Raw genomic sequence first — 18,006 nt, 5'->3', positions numbered from 1 at the left:
AAGTCTTAGTTTTAGCTAAGAAGGCTAATACATATTTAAAGCCAATTTTGGTTCCATGATAGCAGAAATGTAGTAATTCCTCCAACATACTCTCAGCTACCCCTTGTAGTTAAAAAGGTAAAATTTCATGTTTGTATAATGTCATTTGAAGAGCCCAATGGGTACTTTCCAGCAGAATCTCTCATAATTTTGCATTATTTACCAATACTATAGAAGTAATATTTATTCTCATCACCTTAAAACAGTAGTTAATTTACAATTTTCAAAAACTCTATGTATATTGGGGATCCCTGGGTGGCTCAGCAGTTTGGCGCCTGCCTTTGGCCCAGGGTATGATCCTGGAGTCCCGGGATCGAGTCCCACGTCAGGCTCCCGGCATGGAGCCTGTTTCTCCCTCCTCCTGTGTCTCTGCCTCTCTCTCTCTCTATGTCTATCGTAAATAAATAAATAAATCTTTAAAAAAAAACTCTATGTATGTTAATTTCCTCCAGTAAAATCACCATCCTAATTACAGTCTTAAGATGATTTTCTCAGTTGACAGTTTTTCCTTTTATAATAGAAAATAATACAAGCATATAATACACATTCAAACATATAAAATGTAAAAATCTCCTCTCCTGCCAATCCTTTTTTTTTTTTTATCTCTCCTGCCAATCCTATACATAGTATATACTGTTATTCATTTCTTGTAGCCCTATTTAAAAATAAAACAAAACAACAATTCCAAATGGGTTCACAGTTTTCTGCATCTATTTTTTATTTTAAACTTTACATATTGGGATCCCTGGGTGGCGCAGCGGTTTGGCGCCTGCCTTTGGCCCAGGGCGCGATCCTGGAGACCCGGGATCGAATCCCACGTCGGGCTCCCGGTGCATGGAGCCTGCTTCTCCCTCTGCCTGTGTCTCTGCCTCTCTCTCTCTCTCTCTCTCTCTATCTCTCTGTGACTATCATAAATAAATAAAAAATTTAAAAAAAAAATAAACTTTACATATCTTGGAGACACTTCTTTATCAGCAACGTAGATCTACCACATTACTTTTAAGGGCTGCTTAAATATTCCATTTTCAGAATGGTTATAATTTCTTTAACAGTGTTCCCTATTAAGAGACTGTTAGATTACTTCTAGTACTTTGTTATTATAAAGAGTACTGTAGTGAAGATCCTGGAATGTTTAAATCTCAGAGCAGGCATCTTCAGTGTCCATAGCTTGATGCCTAGAGGTTAGAATGGTGTATAAGGGTATTTGTCCTATCAGTACTAGTATTGCCAAGTTGCCCTCCAAGGAAGTTTCATCAATTTATTTTCTCCTCCAGGGGTGTATGAGAAGGTCTGGATCTAGTTACTACTTATGTCCCTAAGAACTCCTTGTCTCCTAAAGGGGAATGTGACCAAATTAGCTCTTAAATCTTGCTTAGGAAAAATGACAGATAATCATTTTTTGGAAGTCAAATTCTAAGAATATATTTACCTACTTTAAGTCTAAATTATGAACATTTTCAGGCATATGCAAAAGTAGAGAAAAAAGTAAAATAACCCTCCATATACAGATGAAGCCCTAACAGTTATTAATAGTCTGCTACATTTCCTTTATCTGCCATCCTCCCCTTTTTTCTTTCTTTCTTTCTTCTCTCTGCTGACACATTTTGAGGCAAATTCCAGACATTATAACATTTCTTTCCTAGTTACTTCCCTATGCATCTCTAAAGAAGGACATTTTCTTTCATAACCAACCATACCAGCATCGTATCCAACAAAGTTGGCAGTAATTCCTTACTAAGAACATAATGAATGGCCCATCTTAATATTAGTTTCCCCTATTTACAATTGATTTGTTTGAATCAAGATATAAAGCCCATACTTGGGTCTCTGATAATGATGTCTCCTAAATTCACTTTAATCTAGAGTAGTCTCTGCTACTATTTATTTTTCATAATGCATAGATTTGTGGAGAAGACAGATCAGGTAAAATGTCTCAATCCTGAATATCAACGCTTCCTTGTTGTGTCATTTAGGCTTGAATTTTCTCTTTTTGTAAGAATACTCCAGGGGAGATCCTGTGACACGGATCTCCGTGTCATGTGGGTCACGTGGAAGCAGAAACAGCCTGGTTGCCCCACTTGTCCTGGTGCTAAACTCACTGTGTTGGCTCTGAACTTTCACTCAATCTGTGTCTGACTCCTAGAGGCCTCCTCCTTACACTTGTACACACTGTGCCCACTGAACCCCCTGCCCTTCCCTGGAGAAGACCTACCTGGTGTAAGCTTCCCTGCACTCTCCCACGTTGGATATGCTTTGCCTTGGCTTCCCACTGCATAGCTCAGTCAATGAGCCACAGTGCTGGCTTGTTAGGAAACAAGTACTTGCTTATCTTTAATGATATATAATCAGTTTGCAGGTCTGCAATGTATGGCATTTTTGGGTGGTTACTGGTAGTCCTTTTAGTAGGAATAACAGATAACACTTTAATCACTTCCAGCCGATTATAAAACCAATTAAGCAAGATCTTAAAGTGTGAAATTACCTGTTAATCCTTCTATTTTTTTAATAATAAATTTATTTTTTATTGGTGTTCAATTTGCTAACATACAGAATAACATCCAGTACTCATCCCATCAAGTGCCCCCCTCAGTGCCCGCCACCCAGTCACCCCCACCCCCGCCCTCCTCCCCTTCCACCACCCCTAGTTCGTTTCCCAGAGTTAGGAGACTTCCATGTTCTGTCTCCCTTTCTGATATTTCCCACACATCTCTTCTCCCTTCCCCTCTATTCCCCTTCACTATTATTTATATTCCCCAAATGAATGAGACCATATAATGTTTGTCCTTCTCCGATTGACTTATTTCACTCAGCATAATACCCTCCAGTTCCATACACGTCAAAGCAAATGGTGGGTATTTGTCATTTCTAATCTGTTAATCCTTCTAAACTAACAAAGCTACTTTCATTTCTGTATACTCTTGTGTCATTTTTTCCACACAAATACATATTTTATATGGTTTACTTAAAATTATATAATCTTTTTTTTCACTTTCATTTGGTTATCCCCATATAGTTTTAAAATTTACTTTTATTGAATGATAACATTCCATTGAGTTCATGTACCAAACTATTCTCTACTGCTAGATATTTAGATGAACTTTCAATTTTTTTATAAAAGATGACTTTGTAAGAAATATATTAATGCAAAAAAATATATCATTTCCTTTATCAGAAAATTTGTGGTTCAGATACATAAGATAGCAACTTATATACTTGAGCATTACTAACAAAATTTGTTCTTGATAAGCTTTAAAATAGTTATCTAAGAATAATTAATGGAAGGGATGAGTATTAAGAAAATATAGCAGAATTATGAGAGTAGACTAAGTTGAGTAATGCCTTTCAAAATTCATGACCACCCAGGACCTCAGAACATGACCTGATTTATTTATTTATTTATTTTAATTTTATTTATTTATTTATTTATTTTTAATAAATTTATTTTTTATTGGTGTTCAAATTGCCAACATACAGAATAACACCCAGTGCTCATCCCATCAAGTGCCCCCCTCAGTGCCCGTCACCCATTCACCCCCACCCCCCGCCCTCCTCCCCTTCCACCACCCCTAGTTCATTTCCCAGAGTTAGGAGTCTTTATGTTCTGTCTCCCTTTCTGGTATTTCCCACACATTTCTTCTCCCTTCCCTTATATTCCCTTTCACTATTATTTATATTCCCCAAATGGATGAGAACATACACTGTTTGTCCTTCTCCGATTGACTTTCTTCACTCAGCATAATACCCTCCAGTTCCATCCACATTGAAGCAAATGGTGGGTATTTGTCATTTCTAATGGCTGAGTAATATTCCATTGTATACATAAGTCACATCTTCTTTATCCATCATCTTTCGATGGACACCGAGGCTCCTTCCACAGTCTGGCTATTGTGGACATTGCTACTATAAACATCGGGGTGCAGGTGTCCCGGCGTTTCATTGCATCTGCATCTTTGGGGTAAATCTCCAACAGTGCAATTGCTGGGTCACAGGGCAGATCTATGTTTAACTCTTTGAGGAACCTCCACACAGTTTTCCAGAGTGGCTGCACCAGTTCACATTCCCACCAACAGTGTAAGAGGGTTCCCTTTTCTCCGCATCCTCTTCAACATTTGTGGTTTCCTGCCTTGTTAATTTTCCCCATTCTCACTGGTGTGAGGTGGTATCTCATTGTGGTTTTGATTTGTATTTCCCTGATGGCAAGTGATGCAGAGCATTTTCTCATGTGCATGTTGGCCATGTCTGTATGACCTGATTTATGAGTAGGGTCTTCGCGTATGCAATTAGTTAAGGATTGAGATTGCACTGGACTTGGTTGGGTAGGCTCTAAATCCAAGATTGTAAGATGAGGAGAGGACACCCAGAGACTAAGAGGAAAAAGGCTAGGGGATGACAAAGACAGAGAATGGAATAATGCAGCTACAAGTCAAGTAATGCTAAGGACTGCCAGGAGCCACCAGGAGCTAGTAAAGGCAAGGAAGGATTTCTCCAAGAGCTGCCAAATCTATGATTTTAAGCTTCTAGTCTCCAGAACTGTCAGAAAATAATTTTCTGTTGTTTTTCTGTTTCTGTTTCTTCCAGTTTGCAGTACATTTTTTTTCCAGTTTGTGGTAAATTTGATTACCAATGGTAATTGAGAAAAAAATTTTTTCTTTTTTGTTTGTTTCTTTAAGGAGATGGAAGTTTATTGAATACACTGCAAGGGAGTAGCAGGCAAAACAGCAAAGGAGAGGCTGTGCCATGAGGCGGTAGTGAGGGGCCACAGTTACAGGGCAGAGTGAGGAGGTATGGGAATGTATGGAATATCCCCCCTTTTTTGGTAACTGTCCCTGGTTGTGAGTAGCCCATTGGTTAGTTAGGGCCAATAGCTATTTTGAGGTAGGTTACTTAATAATGAGACTGTTTGTATCAGGTGGGGGCCCTTTTTGCCTTGCTCAAGGCTACACTGCTCAAGTATGTTACCTAAAAGCGGCCTCTACATTATTCCTGACAGATTGACAGTGACAAATCTTTGGTATTTGGGTGGAGGTCTCCTCTTTAGTAGCTTCTTCCTACTGTTTGAGGGGCAGAGAGATGTCCCTACCCATGGATCAACATTGGTGGTCAGTTGGGAATTTACATGTAGGAATTGCGAAAGGCAGAGGCAGCCAAATCCAAGGTAGATTATATATACAAATTTCCCTAAATAGGAAGGATCATCTGTCTGCTTGAAATTATTGCAGCGAAGGAATCTTTTCTTGGGCATATCTTTCAAATAAAGTAGGCTTTCTCATTGTTAACAAGAAGCATCCATCAGCCCCTGGAGACCTCTCAAGGACCCACCATAGTTTGATCAAAGAATACACTGAATCTCAGAGTATTCTTCTTATTTCTTGTAGCAATATCTTGGTTCCACCCTTGAGGGTTGATTCTGCACAAGTCTGACCGAGAATATAGGTGCTCAATATGACATTTCAGGGGGATCCTCCTGTGTATTGGAGGAACGCTCTGGCTAGTTATAGTCCATGTAGTTCTGTATTCCACAGGACAACCCCGTGTGGCAAGAATAAAGTTTATATGCTGATCAATATTGACTCATGTGCTAGGCGTGTCTAGAACAGACCACACTGACCTCCTAACAGGGTAGTGACCTGTGCACACAAGCCTCTGATTCTACAGAACCCCCAGGATGAGCTGAAACTTCTTGGATGCCTGGAGGCCATAGCACAGACTCTGGAAACTTTCTTTTTAAAAAAGGAACCAATCTGCCTTTTCCCATTTTCTTCTTTCTTCTGGACTTAACAGAAGTTTTACTTATTTGTACTTAAAAAAAAAAATCTATTTCTAGGTTTAGCACCATTTCCAAAAGTTTGGACGCTCCTGGTGAACACTTTCCATGTATATTCGTTTTTTTCTCCTCCTTCGCTCCTACCATTCCTTCCTTCCTCGTTTTCATACAGAGTTGAAAGCATCACTTTAAGAATCCCCCAAAACTGAAAAGATCATAGCAATCCCTCAGTACAGACTTCCAGATACTTTTCAGGGAGCTCTGTCTTTTGTTTGCTTCTTTAACTGTTGCTTTTCAAGACATTTCATTTGGGTGCCTTGGTAGTGAGCACCAACCGTGGCACCTAGATGGCTTGGATCCGTGTGCTCACTCTTGGCTCTGGTTCTCTCCTGTTCTCCACTCTAACCTTTCTATTTTATCAAGAGGTAAAGCCAGCAGAAAAATATATGTTCCCCTAATAGCTACAAATTGATGCTAATAAAGATCAACAAATCCCCTAATTATGATTTTAGATGAGGTCTTTTGGCTTCCACCAAATGATTAAGCATTTCCCAAACTGCTTTTCTAGAATGTGAAAAGATACACTAGGTGTGGTGGGGTAAAGATCCTGTGGTAAAACTGGGAAATGCTTATGTGTTCCCCTCATCTCTGGATCTGCAGTACATCCCAAGGAATGCAATCAGGAGCCTGTTTCAATTCTCCAAGCCAGGCAACTCCTGAAGTTATTTCACTATAACCAATCCTGCCCCCCTTCTCTGGAGCTTTTCTCCTTGGTGTTCTTACCAGCATTTTCTGTAGTTCAAAGGAAGCCATCAAAATAGATACCACTGCAAATGCAAATCAACTTTTCAACAAATATTTGATAGAATAAAGAGTCTTAGCATCCACAAAGGAGAGGACAAAAATGGACCGACTTAAAAACGTGGCAGGACATCCTGAGATCACAGCCCAGGAATGGCATCTTAATTAATGATGCTCCTCCTGGAGGATTACATGATGCAAGGATCAGCCCACTCTCTTTCCAGAAGGTTTGGAAAACAACCCTGCGAAGATGTTGGGCAGGGAGAACGAGAAACACCCACCTCCAGCCCCCATGATGTATCTTTAATTATAAAGCAGGCGGAAAGGGGAACTGGCAAATAAACAAAGGGCCACTTCATCTTTGCCTGAATTAAATAGCCTAGGTGCACAACAGGAAACAAAACCTCCAGCTACAGAAGCAGTGAAGAGCACAGCTCAAGGAACCGATGCTTAGCAGCTCACGCAACCCATCTTGGAGCGGCATTTAAATATAACGCCAATGGGCTAGGTATTCTGGAAGCATGGCATCAACTCTATTTGTTCTCCTTACCACTCGGTGATAATAAAAGATATATAAATGATCAAACCCATCAAAAGTAACAGTGGGTGGGCCAAGAGAAATTCTAACACTCATTTGATTGCCATCTGCTTTGGAACTGCTTCCCATCACCAGCAGCAGCAGCTCGCAGTGATAAAGCCCCTGCAACGGGTAAGTGCTGATGTCCTCAGCATTTGCGCCTACAGATAAGGCAGCAAAGACAACCCCAGGACTCTGGGGCTCACAGGATTTGACAAAGGAAATGTCATCTTAGCACCCAACCTAGCACTTCTCTTTCATGTAGGAGTGTGGGGGTAAACAAGAGAGCTGTTTTATGCCATGTTCAGTAGAAAAATGATACTGAAGAAATGAAAGTCCTTTTAATCCATTCCTAGTCATCTGTTTCCAATGTCACCATTTTTTTTTAATGTGCAAGTTTAGTTTCTGATAGTTGAAACATCATCTATCTCCTTCAGCCCAGAAATGTTTTACAACTACTGGGCTTAGGAACAGAACCATTTGTGGAGAGTGCTCAGAAGTGCCACCAGCCTTCTTTGCTCTGTTTTCTTGTGTGTTGGGAGTTTTTATTCTACAGCAATGTGGAGGAGAAGCAGTTGCACTAAAATCCCCTGCCTCCTGATATGGCAAGGAAAGAAAATGGGGAACTGACAGGAGACAAGCTGGGTCAGGGTAGAAAATACTGGATCTAACCCAAATCATGTTGGGAGGGAACTGGGCAGCCCAGAGTTCAAAGCTTCTAAAGATCACCATATGCAAGAAGGTAAAAATAGTTATGGCAATTGTAAAACTACCAAACGTTCTCCATCAGGAGGGATTTCTCATCCTCTGGTGACCTCACAGCACAGAACCCCAATAAATAAGAGACCCAAAGCTCCTGCCAATGCCCAAGCCCTTCCTAAGGAATTGTCTTAACTTGGAAAAGCCTTTTAGGAACATTTTTCTTGTTTCTATAAAATGATGCCACCCACCTGATGTGACTGAGATTTAAAATACATTTAAAAATCATATAGAACATTGAGTTGCTGATGCTTAAAGAAAATCATGGTAAAATTACTAATGCATTAGAACTCTGAAACTTTCTAGTAGGCACAGAATTAAAAGATTTTTCTTATGATGATGAATTGCTTATGACAAAACAGTTTACTTTGGCAAAGTAAAGGGTAAAGTTGGAAAGAAGAAAACAGAAACAATGGATTTTTCTTGAGTTTGCTACAAATAAATACAAATGAAAAAAAGTTAGTGGAAGGATTGCTGTGGTCAGACACTGCTCCTAAGCTGTGGGGCTCAACCAGTGTCCTCATATATCTGCTAAGTGACCTCAACGAAACAGCATCCTGTCAGGCCAAGAAAAATAGACAGTGTTTGAATCCTCAATCATTACCTTCATAGAAGTTTATCTAGACATTGCGATATATTTGAGACTACTTTGGAAATTATGAGAGAGAGAGAGGGAGAGAGAGAGAGAAAGAGAGAGAGAGGACTTTGGAGTAAATTAAGATTTGAATTAAACAATTACTTAAAAAAAGAAATAACTCAATTAAAAAAAAAAACAAAAAATAATTAAAAAAAAAAAAACCCACAAAGGGTACTAGAGAGTACTCTTCAGGAAAAGGAATATAAGTGACCAAGAAACACATGAAATGGGCTTGAGCTGACTCATAATTGTAAATATACAAATTAAAACAATGAGATACCACTTTTACTGCCATTACTGAAAAAAAAAAAAAAGGGGAGAACTTTTTAGAATCCAGAATTGGCCATGGTGAATCAGAGTAGGTAGTCTCATAGATAATGGGTGGGAGTACGTACTGATCCAACCCAAAGGGCTGGATAAAGAGAGAGGGGTATATACACATACTGGAATAGCATACAACATTTAACAATAATTTAAAAGCCTCATATGCATTGTCAGGAATGTTCTCCAAGATATAGTTGTAAATAAAGCAAAGCTTAGAACAGTATTATATTATCTTTTGGAGTTAAATTGAAAAGGAAATATATATGTGATACATACACATATACATATACCCTGTACATTTGTGGATATGCATATTTATTACACATATACAGATATGCTTTATGTTTTATAATCTTATGCTATTTTAAGACACTCATGTCTTTCTTTTATTTAAAATGTTATCAAAGAACTATCTAGGTAGCAGGATAATTTTATTTTATTTTTTCTAAATTCAAAATAAAACATATATATATATAAACTCTTTTTGCTATATTCATATAACACAGTTATTATAGAAAAATAGGGCAAATACAATTTTTAAAAATTGCCAGAGGTTACATATGCTTACCTAAATGATCCAGAAGTAATAAGTAGAGTCCTGCCATATGGGATAGTGTGTTCCCTGTGATATTCCTGGAAGTTGTCCAATGCAGCGGGTCAGCTCCACTAAATCCTCACCCCCCATTCAAAGAGATAACTACTCCTAAAGGTGGGTTTATATCCTACCAGAATTTTTTGTCTACTTTATGTGTATGTATAAACAGATAACTAAGGGTCTTCATGTAATAATGGGATCTTTGCAACTTACTTTTTCTCTTCATAATAAATCACTGTCATCTTTCTATTATGAACACTGAGATCCAAGTCATTATTTTTAATAGATGCATGGTCTTCCACAGAATGGCCTTCCATGTTTAACCAATCTCTGATAGACTGAGGTTGTTTCTGACTTTTTTATGCAAATAATGCTGTGTGAAACTATAGCATGGATTTTTTAAAAAAATTGTTCACTTTTAGCTATCTGATTAAAAGACACATAATTCCTATGTTAAGTATTTGGTGAATTTTAAAAGTTGAGATTTCATTAGCTTAGTCAGGCATAAGAGATCTTACTTCTGTAATTAATCTAAACTTGTGAAGTGATTTTAGACAAACTGACCCACCTGAAAGCTAAGAAAATATAATTTACCAAATTACTTAGTGTCCTGAAAATGTGAGTATTTTAAGATGCCAAAACTATTCAACAAGAAGAGCATACCTCTCTTGCTAAGTAACACTAGCTTTTCAGGATGCATCCTCAAACATGGACCAGAACTTTTGAGTTTTAGCATCATATACTCTGTGTTTCAGCTTTCTCAGAATAAGTAAATAAGTTCAGCACTTTTGTTATCAAGGCCTTGGCCTGGCTGCTTCCCTGTCTAGAGAGAATACTAGTTTACTTCTCTGCTGTGAGTCATCTTTCAAGGTTCAAATAGCCACGTCCCCCTCAACCCCATTCTGATTAAGCACTTCTTTGTTAAATGCTCTAAACACCCTCTGGGGTACTACCCTATGGGCACTTATAAAATCAATTATATAAATTACACTTATTTATGTAAATGCACATTTGTACATGTGTACAGGGTTGGAAAACTCTTGAGGATAAGCATAGATGACTTTTTCAACTTTGTAACTCTTACCCATAGAGTAGGTACTAAATAAGAATTGGCTACATCTTTTCCTTTGAGAAAAACATTTTAAATCAATATACTAAGAAATTGTTTTTACTGATTGAACTAGTATATGTTAACAAAAGTTATATCTCATACACTGCTGATAGGTTATTTGGCAATCTGTATCTAAAGCTTTAAATATACATACAACTCCTTCCACTTCAAAGATTTCATTTTCAGGAAATGATCATGATCAGCTCTACATTTAGGGTTCCCAGGCACAATACTTTTTATAAGAAAAAAATGGAAATGACTTCAATGTTTATCAATAACTAAACTGTGGATAATACATAAAATGGAATCCCATGCAGATAATAAAAATATTCTCTGTCAAGAGGAAATAAACTCTCAGAAGTAATGAGTCCAAAAGTCTATGTACTGTAAGATCCATTTAATTAAAATAGAAATGAAGTTGGAAGTAAAGGGACCAATATGGCAACAGAGCTCTCTCTGGGTGGTGAATTTAAGGATGACCCTTTTATTATTTGTGTTGGGAGAATCTCTTTCTGATACATATATTCTCTATTGTGCCCTTTTTAAAATTAAAGATTGTTTTAATTTGAGAGAGGTTGCATGTGAGCAAGCATGTGCACATGTGAGCAGGGGGAGGAGTGAAGGAGGAGAAGGGGAGGAAGACGGGGGGAGAAAGAATCTTAAGCAGACTCTAGGCTGAGTGAGGAGCCCAAGCTGGGGCTCAGTCTCACAACCCTGAAATCATGACTTGAGCCTAAACCAAGAGTTGGCTGCTTAACCGATGAGCTGCTCAGATGCCCCTATTTTACCTTTTATAGAATAAAACCTACTAAACATATTTGTGGAATGAATAAATCCATATTATCTTTCTTCAGCCATATAAAAATCTGAGCTATGTAGCAACAATTTACTTTTTCTTCCCTAGAAAATGCTGGCATGCAAGACTGCAGAGTTTCATTTTGAACTTCTTCCTATAGAATCAACATAGTCTATCAATGTTCTAGGGAGCAGGGGCTCTATAGATTTCCTACTCTGCTGGCTCAGCATATAATTGTTCAGATCTGAATGTGGGAGATTAGTTATGCAGATGGAACAAGGACAACACACTGTATAAGTCAAGAGGCCATAAAGAAAATCAGAAAGTTAGAAAAAGACGGTTCTCATATTCTTATATTGTTCTCCTAAGGGAAGTCCCTTACGTAAATCCTTGGTTTCTTTACATTCAAAAGAAATGACTGAAAATTTTGAATAAACAGTCTTTGAAAATCAAATTTCGGTTAAGACATCAACTGCGGAATCCCATCCATGATAACACAGTATAGAAATTTCAAAGGCTTCTGATAAAAAGTCATTACAGTGATACATTAGGAAAAAAATACATAAGACTATTTTTAAAGAGATTCATCTCTTTATGTAAAAATATATGAGACTATTTTAAAGAGATTAAGCAGAATCAATACATACACAAATAACAACATTAGGAATGAGCTGCCCTATAAATACAGACATTTCTTCAGCACAGACCTACATGCACCCACTTTCCTTCTCTACAACTTCCAGGCTCTATGGAGAGTGCTTGGCATGAAGAAGGAACTCAACAAATTAGTTCTTTCCCTTTCTTATTCCAACTGCCCATTTCCCTGGACTAAATTAGAGTATTCCATTTGAAAACTAACCCATGCAGAGAGAAAACCTGTATATCTTCCACAATATTTGTTTATACAGCCATTTCTAAAATGCATTAGGTATTATGCACTGCCTACTTGCTAAGCTCAAGTATGTGGAACATGGTGTAATTCATTCCAAGCATCTGCTGATGCTTGGAAAGACATAGTACAGGTCTCCTGTCTCTTTATTATCCACTTAACCAGCCCTACAGCACCCCACCCAGACTCTTTTATGTGCTCTTCTATCAGCTACAGTATGTTCTGGCTTCTAATATAGGCTTCCTTTTTAAATGAAAGGCAGAGGCGGAGGAGGAGGAGTGAGTCTTTACTCTGAATTTGGTAACTGCAAAAATCCTCATGGTTCACACTCTTCTTAAATCTGCAATCTGGTTGTTAAAGGTGAGGGTTAGAGAAAATCTGCCCTCCAGAGATACAAGCATTATTTCAAAAACCCCCATGAAATAACCCCACATTCCCCAAACAAAACTGTGATGTGTTCCAGCATACTACAGAAATTTTATCTGTATTGATAGCACATATACATCTGTGCACACATTTTTCAGCCTTGCTATGTCATGTACTATAATGATGAGCACTTCACAAGAATGCTATGAGGGAGGGAGTAGGAGTATCTTTACAGGGCAGGGAATGAGAATTTGAGAGGTTGTCACTGTCCCAAGGTCATCCAGCCAGGAAGGAGTAGAATTAGAATTTCCACCCTTGGTTAATTTGACACAATCATTCTGTTTCCTTAGGAGAATACAGAGGATCTCGGTCTTCCTTTAAATGTTTTTGGCTTAATTAAGGGTTATAAAAAGTCAATATATTTGGATGTAAGAAAAATCCTATGATTTGGTTCAGGTTTTGGTTTCTCCCATTGATTACCTTAGTAAAACCAAAGGTAGTCTTCTGTGGATGGAGGACTGGGATGTGTGTGTGTGTGTGTGTGTGTGTGTGTGTGTGTGTGTGTGTGTGTGTGTGTGTGTGTGTGTATGTGTGTGAAAACGAACTCTTTAGAGGATTTGGAAGAAAATCGAGGCATGTTGATATTTGAGTTCAATTTAAACTAAAAATTTTAGTTCAATTTAAATAAAATAAATATGGTTCCATATTACTTATGTCTTTCTCTCCCTTTGGATGATGGTGTAAGTAAATCCTTCACAAACATATTTGTAAAAATTGATAAATGATATAAAATTACAGTATTTTAAAATAAGAAAGAATCTTACAGATAATCCAACCTTGCCCTTTCATTTCTTCCTAGAAAACCTGAAGTTACTATCTATCCTTGATTTCTTCAAGGCTACAAGGATGGCAGCATGGATAGGAACAGACTTTTTTTTAACCATTGGTAAAATATTTTATAATCCTATAACTTAGGACTTCTGTACTCACATGTTTAACTTACCTCCAAATCCATCAGGCACATATGTTTTAAGAACAATATTGCAGAAAATTGTTGGCAGTGATAATGGTTTATTTCCCTCGTTTCGAAGGGAAATGTGTCGATAGCCTGCTTGGAGGCCATCCAGCGGAAGAATCCTCTGGCCTATCAGCCTATTGTTGTCGTCATAAACTGCTATTCTCAAGACTGCCAGGTCAGGGAGGATAACCTGCAAACAAAGAATGGTAGCTCTCATGGGTATTGTGGGAAGCAGCTTCCAAGAGGCCCAACTCTAGGAATCTGAACCATATCCACACTGTTCTTAAATATGCCTTGATGGTAAAAAGAAGCCCATGATTAAGTTTGCATTCCTAAAGGATACTGTGCAAGCTGTAGTGTCCAAGCCATTGAGAAAGCAATTGAACAGGCTTCCTGGAAATCATCTCATCAAAAATTTTAGATGAAACATATGTGAAAGATTACTGGTCCAACCCTTGTGATCTTTCCACATCCCCATGCATAGAATGGACAAGCAAAAGGAGACACTGAGAGATCAAGTGACTTCCCTTAATCTCTTAGATCGAGACAGCTGGGCCTGGAATTGGGGCTCTTGCCTTTGAATCCCGTGGTCTGCCTCCTACTTGGGCTGCTTCTGACATCTAGCTCTGTCTGTCTTTAAGAATATGGAAAGTATCTTGAAGAAATGCTTTGTGTATAAAGGACAATGTATGTAGAAATTTGGATTCTTCCTTTTTCTTGCACTCCTCAGTTTTTAATATTTTGGGATATTAGATAGAGTGAGATGGGGCACTTACAAAGGTTAATATATACTCAAGACATCTACTTTTGCCATCTTCAAAATGAGTAAGTAGACATAAAATCTGAGCTCAGGAAGCAGAATTCTGATTCAGATATCAAATAGCAACATGACAAAAGAAAATCCAATGTTTTAAATCAAGAAGGACTACTCATTGGCTAAGAATAACCAAGACATCTTGGCTAATCTGAGTACTGTATCTAAAACTAGACAATGGATCAGTTGCCTATTTATGCCTAGAGGTTATAATTTAATCCAATTTTGTGAAGATGAAGAGGAGAAATCAAGCTAAAATTCATTCAACTTTATTTACTCTATTGTTTCTCATTGGTATAAGGGAGTTTGCCTTGTGAGACTAGTACAAAGAACAAAAATATTAAAAACAAGAGAGAATAAAAAGTGAAAGCACTCGGTACCAATGAAAAGCAATTTAACTTCTGAACAACAGTAAAGGATGCAGAACTAGCATCTTGTTTCTGGGGCTAGTAATACTATACGTAAAACCAAGTTTGATGTCTCCTTATTCAATGAAAACAAAGAATGTCTGAAGTCAACTTGCTGAATTTCTAGAAATGTGTCTAGGGATTATTCATTCTGCCAAAGAACACCGGCTATATATATATTAAAAAAAAAAAAAAAACCTAGGAGGGGGAAGGCCCATGACAGCTATGTATGCAATTTACATCCTACCCTGACCGAAGGAGAGAAGGTTGCAGTGTGGGTTGCATGGATAACGGTGCTCACATTACAGGGAGAGCCTTAATCTCACATTGGCTTATTTCATTGAATTACTGATCTTCTGTAATCTGGTTTCTGTAAACCAGTTAGTCTATTCTGAAACTGTTAATCCTCATTTTTGTTAAGATAAGAAGCCAATTATCTGTGTTGTAGGACATACAAATGGAGCAGAAACACCAGGAAACCTGTGGTGGCTAATGCATCAGCAAGAAACTATTTTGGTTAGGCTAACAGAGCAAGTGAGAGAGAAAAATAGCTGTATCGGGAGACAGCACTACCAATGCATGGATTTTTTTTTTAATACATCTTATGCTGACAAAAGAGAAACAAAGGGAAAAATGATTACAAGATTTAAAACTGAATCATTACAGAGTGTGATTGTGATTGGTCTTGAGATCAAGATACAATATTAGGAAAAATCCCCTCCACTGCTCCCTCCCCTCACCAACCCAAAATAGCACAAGAAGCACAGACTGGAGGGATGGCAACACGTACCAGACATTCTAGAGGCACAGGACAATACCAACTAATCTATTTAAGGACATTTATTGGTCTTAGTTTTGGGTGCACCATCCTACCTGTCCTCTTGGCTAAAGGAGCACTGTAAGTTACCAGCTGCTGCCAGGGCAGAAAAGAACTCTCCAGTGTATGATGATGTCTACCAGTGAGGACACAGTCTAAGGAGATTGCACACTTGGAATGTAAGCATTGCCACACAGAAGGTGGGCTCCTAGCGGGAGGAATGGAGAACCAAATGGACAAGGAGATAAACGGAGTAAAAATCGTAAGACATCTAAAGTACTTATCTATTGGAAGAAGAGAAAAAGAAGACATTTTGAGTTATATAATTGCCCCTATATCATGTAGTGTCTATGCTGTCTTTGTATTAACATGTGGCCTGTAGGTTAGCTGAGCAAGTCTGACGCGTTGAAAATGCCCTACCTTCCGAAACACAAATGATTCTTCGTTGTAAACTGGATTGAGTCCATTGTTCATCACCATGCGAGTTCGGAATTCCTTACGGATAGTGTCGGTGGGCAACCCATACATATCCACTTCTACGTACGTACCAATCTTCTTATCTGATAAAAACTGACCTGATATGACCTGCAGCAACACAGAAATATAGTGAGAGAGAAGTCAAGTCTGTGTAATGGTCAAGAGCAATGAATAATCTGGAAGTAAGAAATCTTTGGTTTATCTTCAGAAATTTTAATTATCAGTGGAAATAATGTATTCATTCCTTACTCAATTAAAAAATTAGTGAGCAACTACTCTATGCCAAAAAAAAAAAAAACTGCTCAAGATAGAGGTTCTGCCTTTGACAACTGTCTATAAAAAGAAGAAAAAAATGATGAATCCTGTAATACAAAGAAATAATGTCCACAGCAGCTTAATTCCACTGAAATGCCCACATCTATGAAACAAAGTGATGGGTTGGAATATGTCCCATTACAGCTCTGAAGTTCTGCCTTCCCATACATTACTTAATTCTTTTATAAGTCTTGGAAAGAGATGCACTGAAGAAAAAAGCAGTGCTACTATTTGCCTATTGGGTGTTATCCCTTACCAATATTAACATTGGTCAGTGCTATGTATTTGTAAAGACCAGCATTAAATTCCACCTATTATAAAGCCATGGACAGACTATTTTTCATTTACTTTCCAAAGGACTATAGCCATTTAGCAGGGATTTTCCATATATTGAATAGATCACAATTTTGAAAGTTTTTCAATGTAAAATTTGACAAACAATAAACTGTATATTTTAAAGAATACAATAAGGTCAGTTTTGACCTATGTGCACATCTGTGAAACTGTTACAATTTTCACTTTTTCAGAATGTTGGGTAATTAGAACCATATAGTATGTAGTATTTTTTTAAGATTTTATTTCTTTATTCATGAGAGACACAGAGAAAGAGAGGCAGAGACATAGGCAGAGGGAGAAGGAGGCTCCCTGTGAGGAGACCGATGCAGAACTTGATCCCAGGACCCTGGGATCACAACCTGAGCCGAAGGCAGAGGCTCAGCCATTGAGCCACCCAGGTGTCCCAGTATGTAGTATTTTTATTTGCTTCTTTCACTTAGTAATATGCATGCAAGTTTCCTCTATGTGTTTTCATGACTTGATAGCTTACTTCTTCTCAGTACTGAATAATACCCCATTGTCTGGATGTACCATAGTTTATGTGTATCCAATCACCTATGGAAGGATATCTTGGTTGTCCTTTTTGGCGTAATTTTTGGCAATTACAAATAAAGCTACTATAAACATTTCTGTGTAGGTTTTTGTATGGATGTAAGTTTTCAATTCATTTGGGTAAATACCCAGGAGCACGATTGCTGGATTATAGGATAAGAGAATGCTTCCAAAGTGGTTGCACCATTTTGCATTTCCTCCAGCAATGAATCCTATTGCTCCACATCCTCTACTAGGCACTTTTTTTGATCTGGTGTCTTCTGTTGAAAGTAGCTAATGGTTTTACTAGTGAACAAAACGTATCCTTAGGGAAAAGAAGGAGAATCCCAAAGTTGAGAGCAACACATGGATTGTATAGAGTGACATTAAATATTTCAATGTGATTCCTTAAGGCTTTTCCAGGACCATTTGCACACACATTTTTACAATTCTGTGACAAGCAGGGGCCCTACCTGCACTGAGCAAGTGGCTGCAATAACCCCATCGACAGGCGTTTCAGAAAACGGATCAAAGGTTCGATCAGGCCGTCTCATGAAATCTGGTTTGAGGAGGTACCTGGTAGGACAAAAGCAAAGAAAGAGTTTATTAGTTGCATTTACAATGACTAAAACC

At 38.0% G+C, this 18,006-nt stretch overlaps 1 protein-coding gene across 11 annotated transcripts in view; it reads right to left on the bottom strand.

Annotated features, from left to right (window-relative positions):
* PLCB4 (phospholipase C beta 4) overlaps nt 1–18,006 on the bottom strand; it is a 414,226-nt gene that overhangs the window by 37,087 nt on the left and 359,133 nt on the right. For all 11 annotated transcript variants that reach the window (XM_072736376.1, XM_072736375.1, XM_072736379.1 and 8 more), the window contains 3 exons: nt 17,847–17,949; nt 16,135–16,299; nt 13,662–13,866 (listed from right to left, as the gene is read on the bottom strand). In XM_072736376.1, the coding sequence (XP_072592477.1) occupies nt 13,662–13,866; nt 16,135–16,299; nt 17,847–17,949 (473 nt within the window). The remainder of the gene's footprint in view (nt 1–13,661; nt 13,867–16,134; nt 16,300–17,846; nt 17,950–18,006) is intronic.

Source organism: Vulpes vulpes, chromosome 14, assembly GCF_048418805.1.
Source record: "Vulpes vulpes isolate BD-2025 chromosome 14, VulVul3, whole genome shotgun sequence".
Taxonomy (NCBI): Eukaryota; Metazoa; Chordata; class Mammalia; order Carnivora; family Canidae; genus Vulpes; species Vulpes vulpes.
The sequence above is the reverse complement of the archived record's forward strand: the minus strand, read 5'-3'. Positions and strand labels throughout refer to the sequence as shown.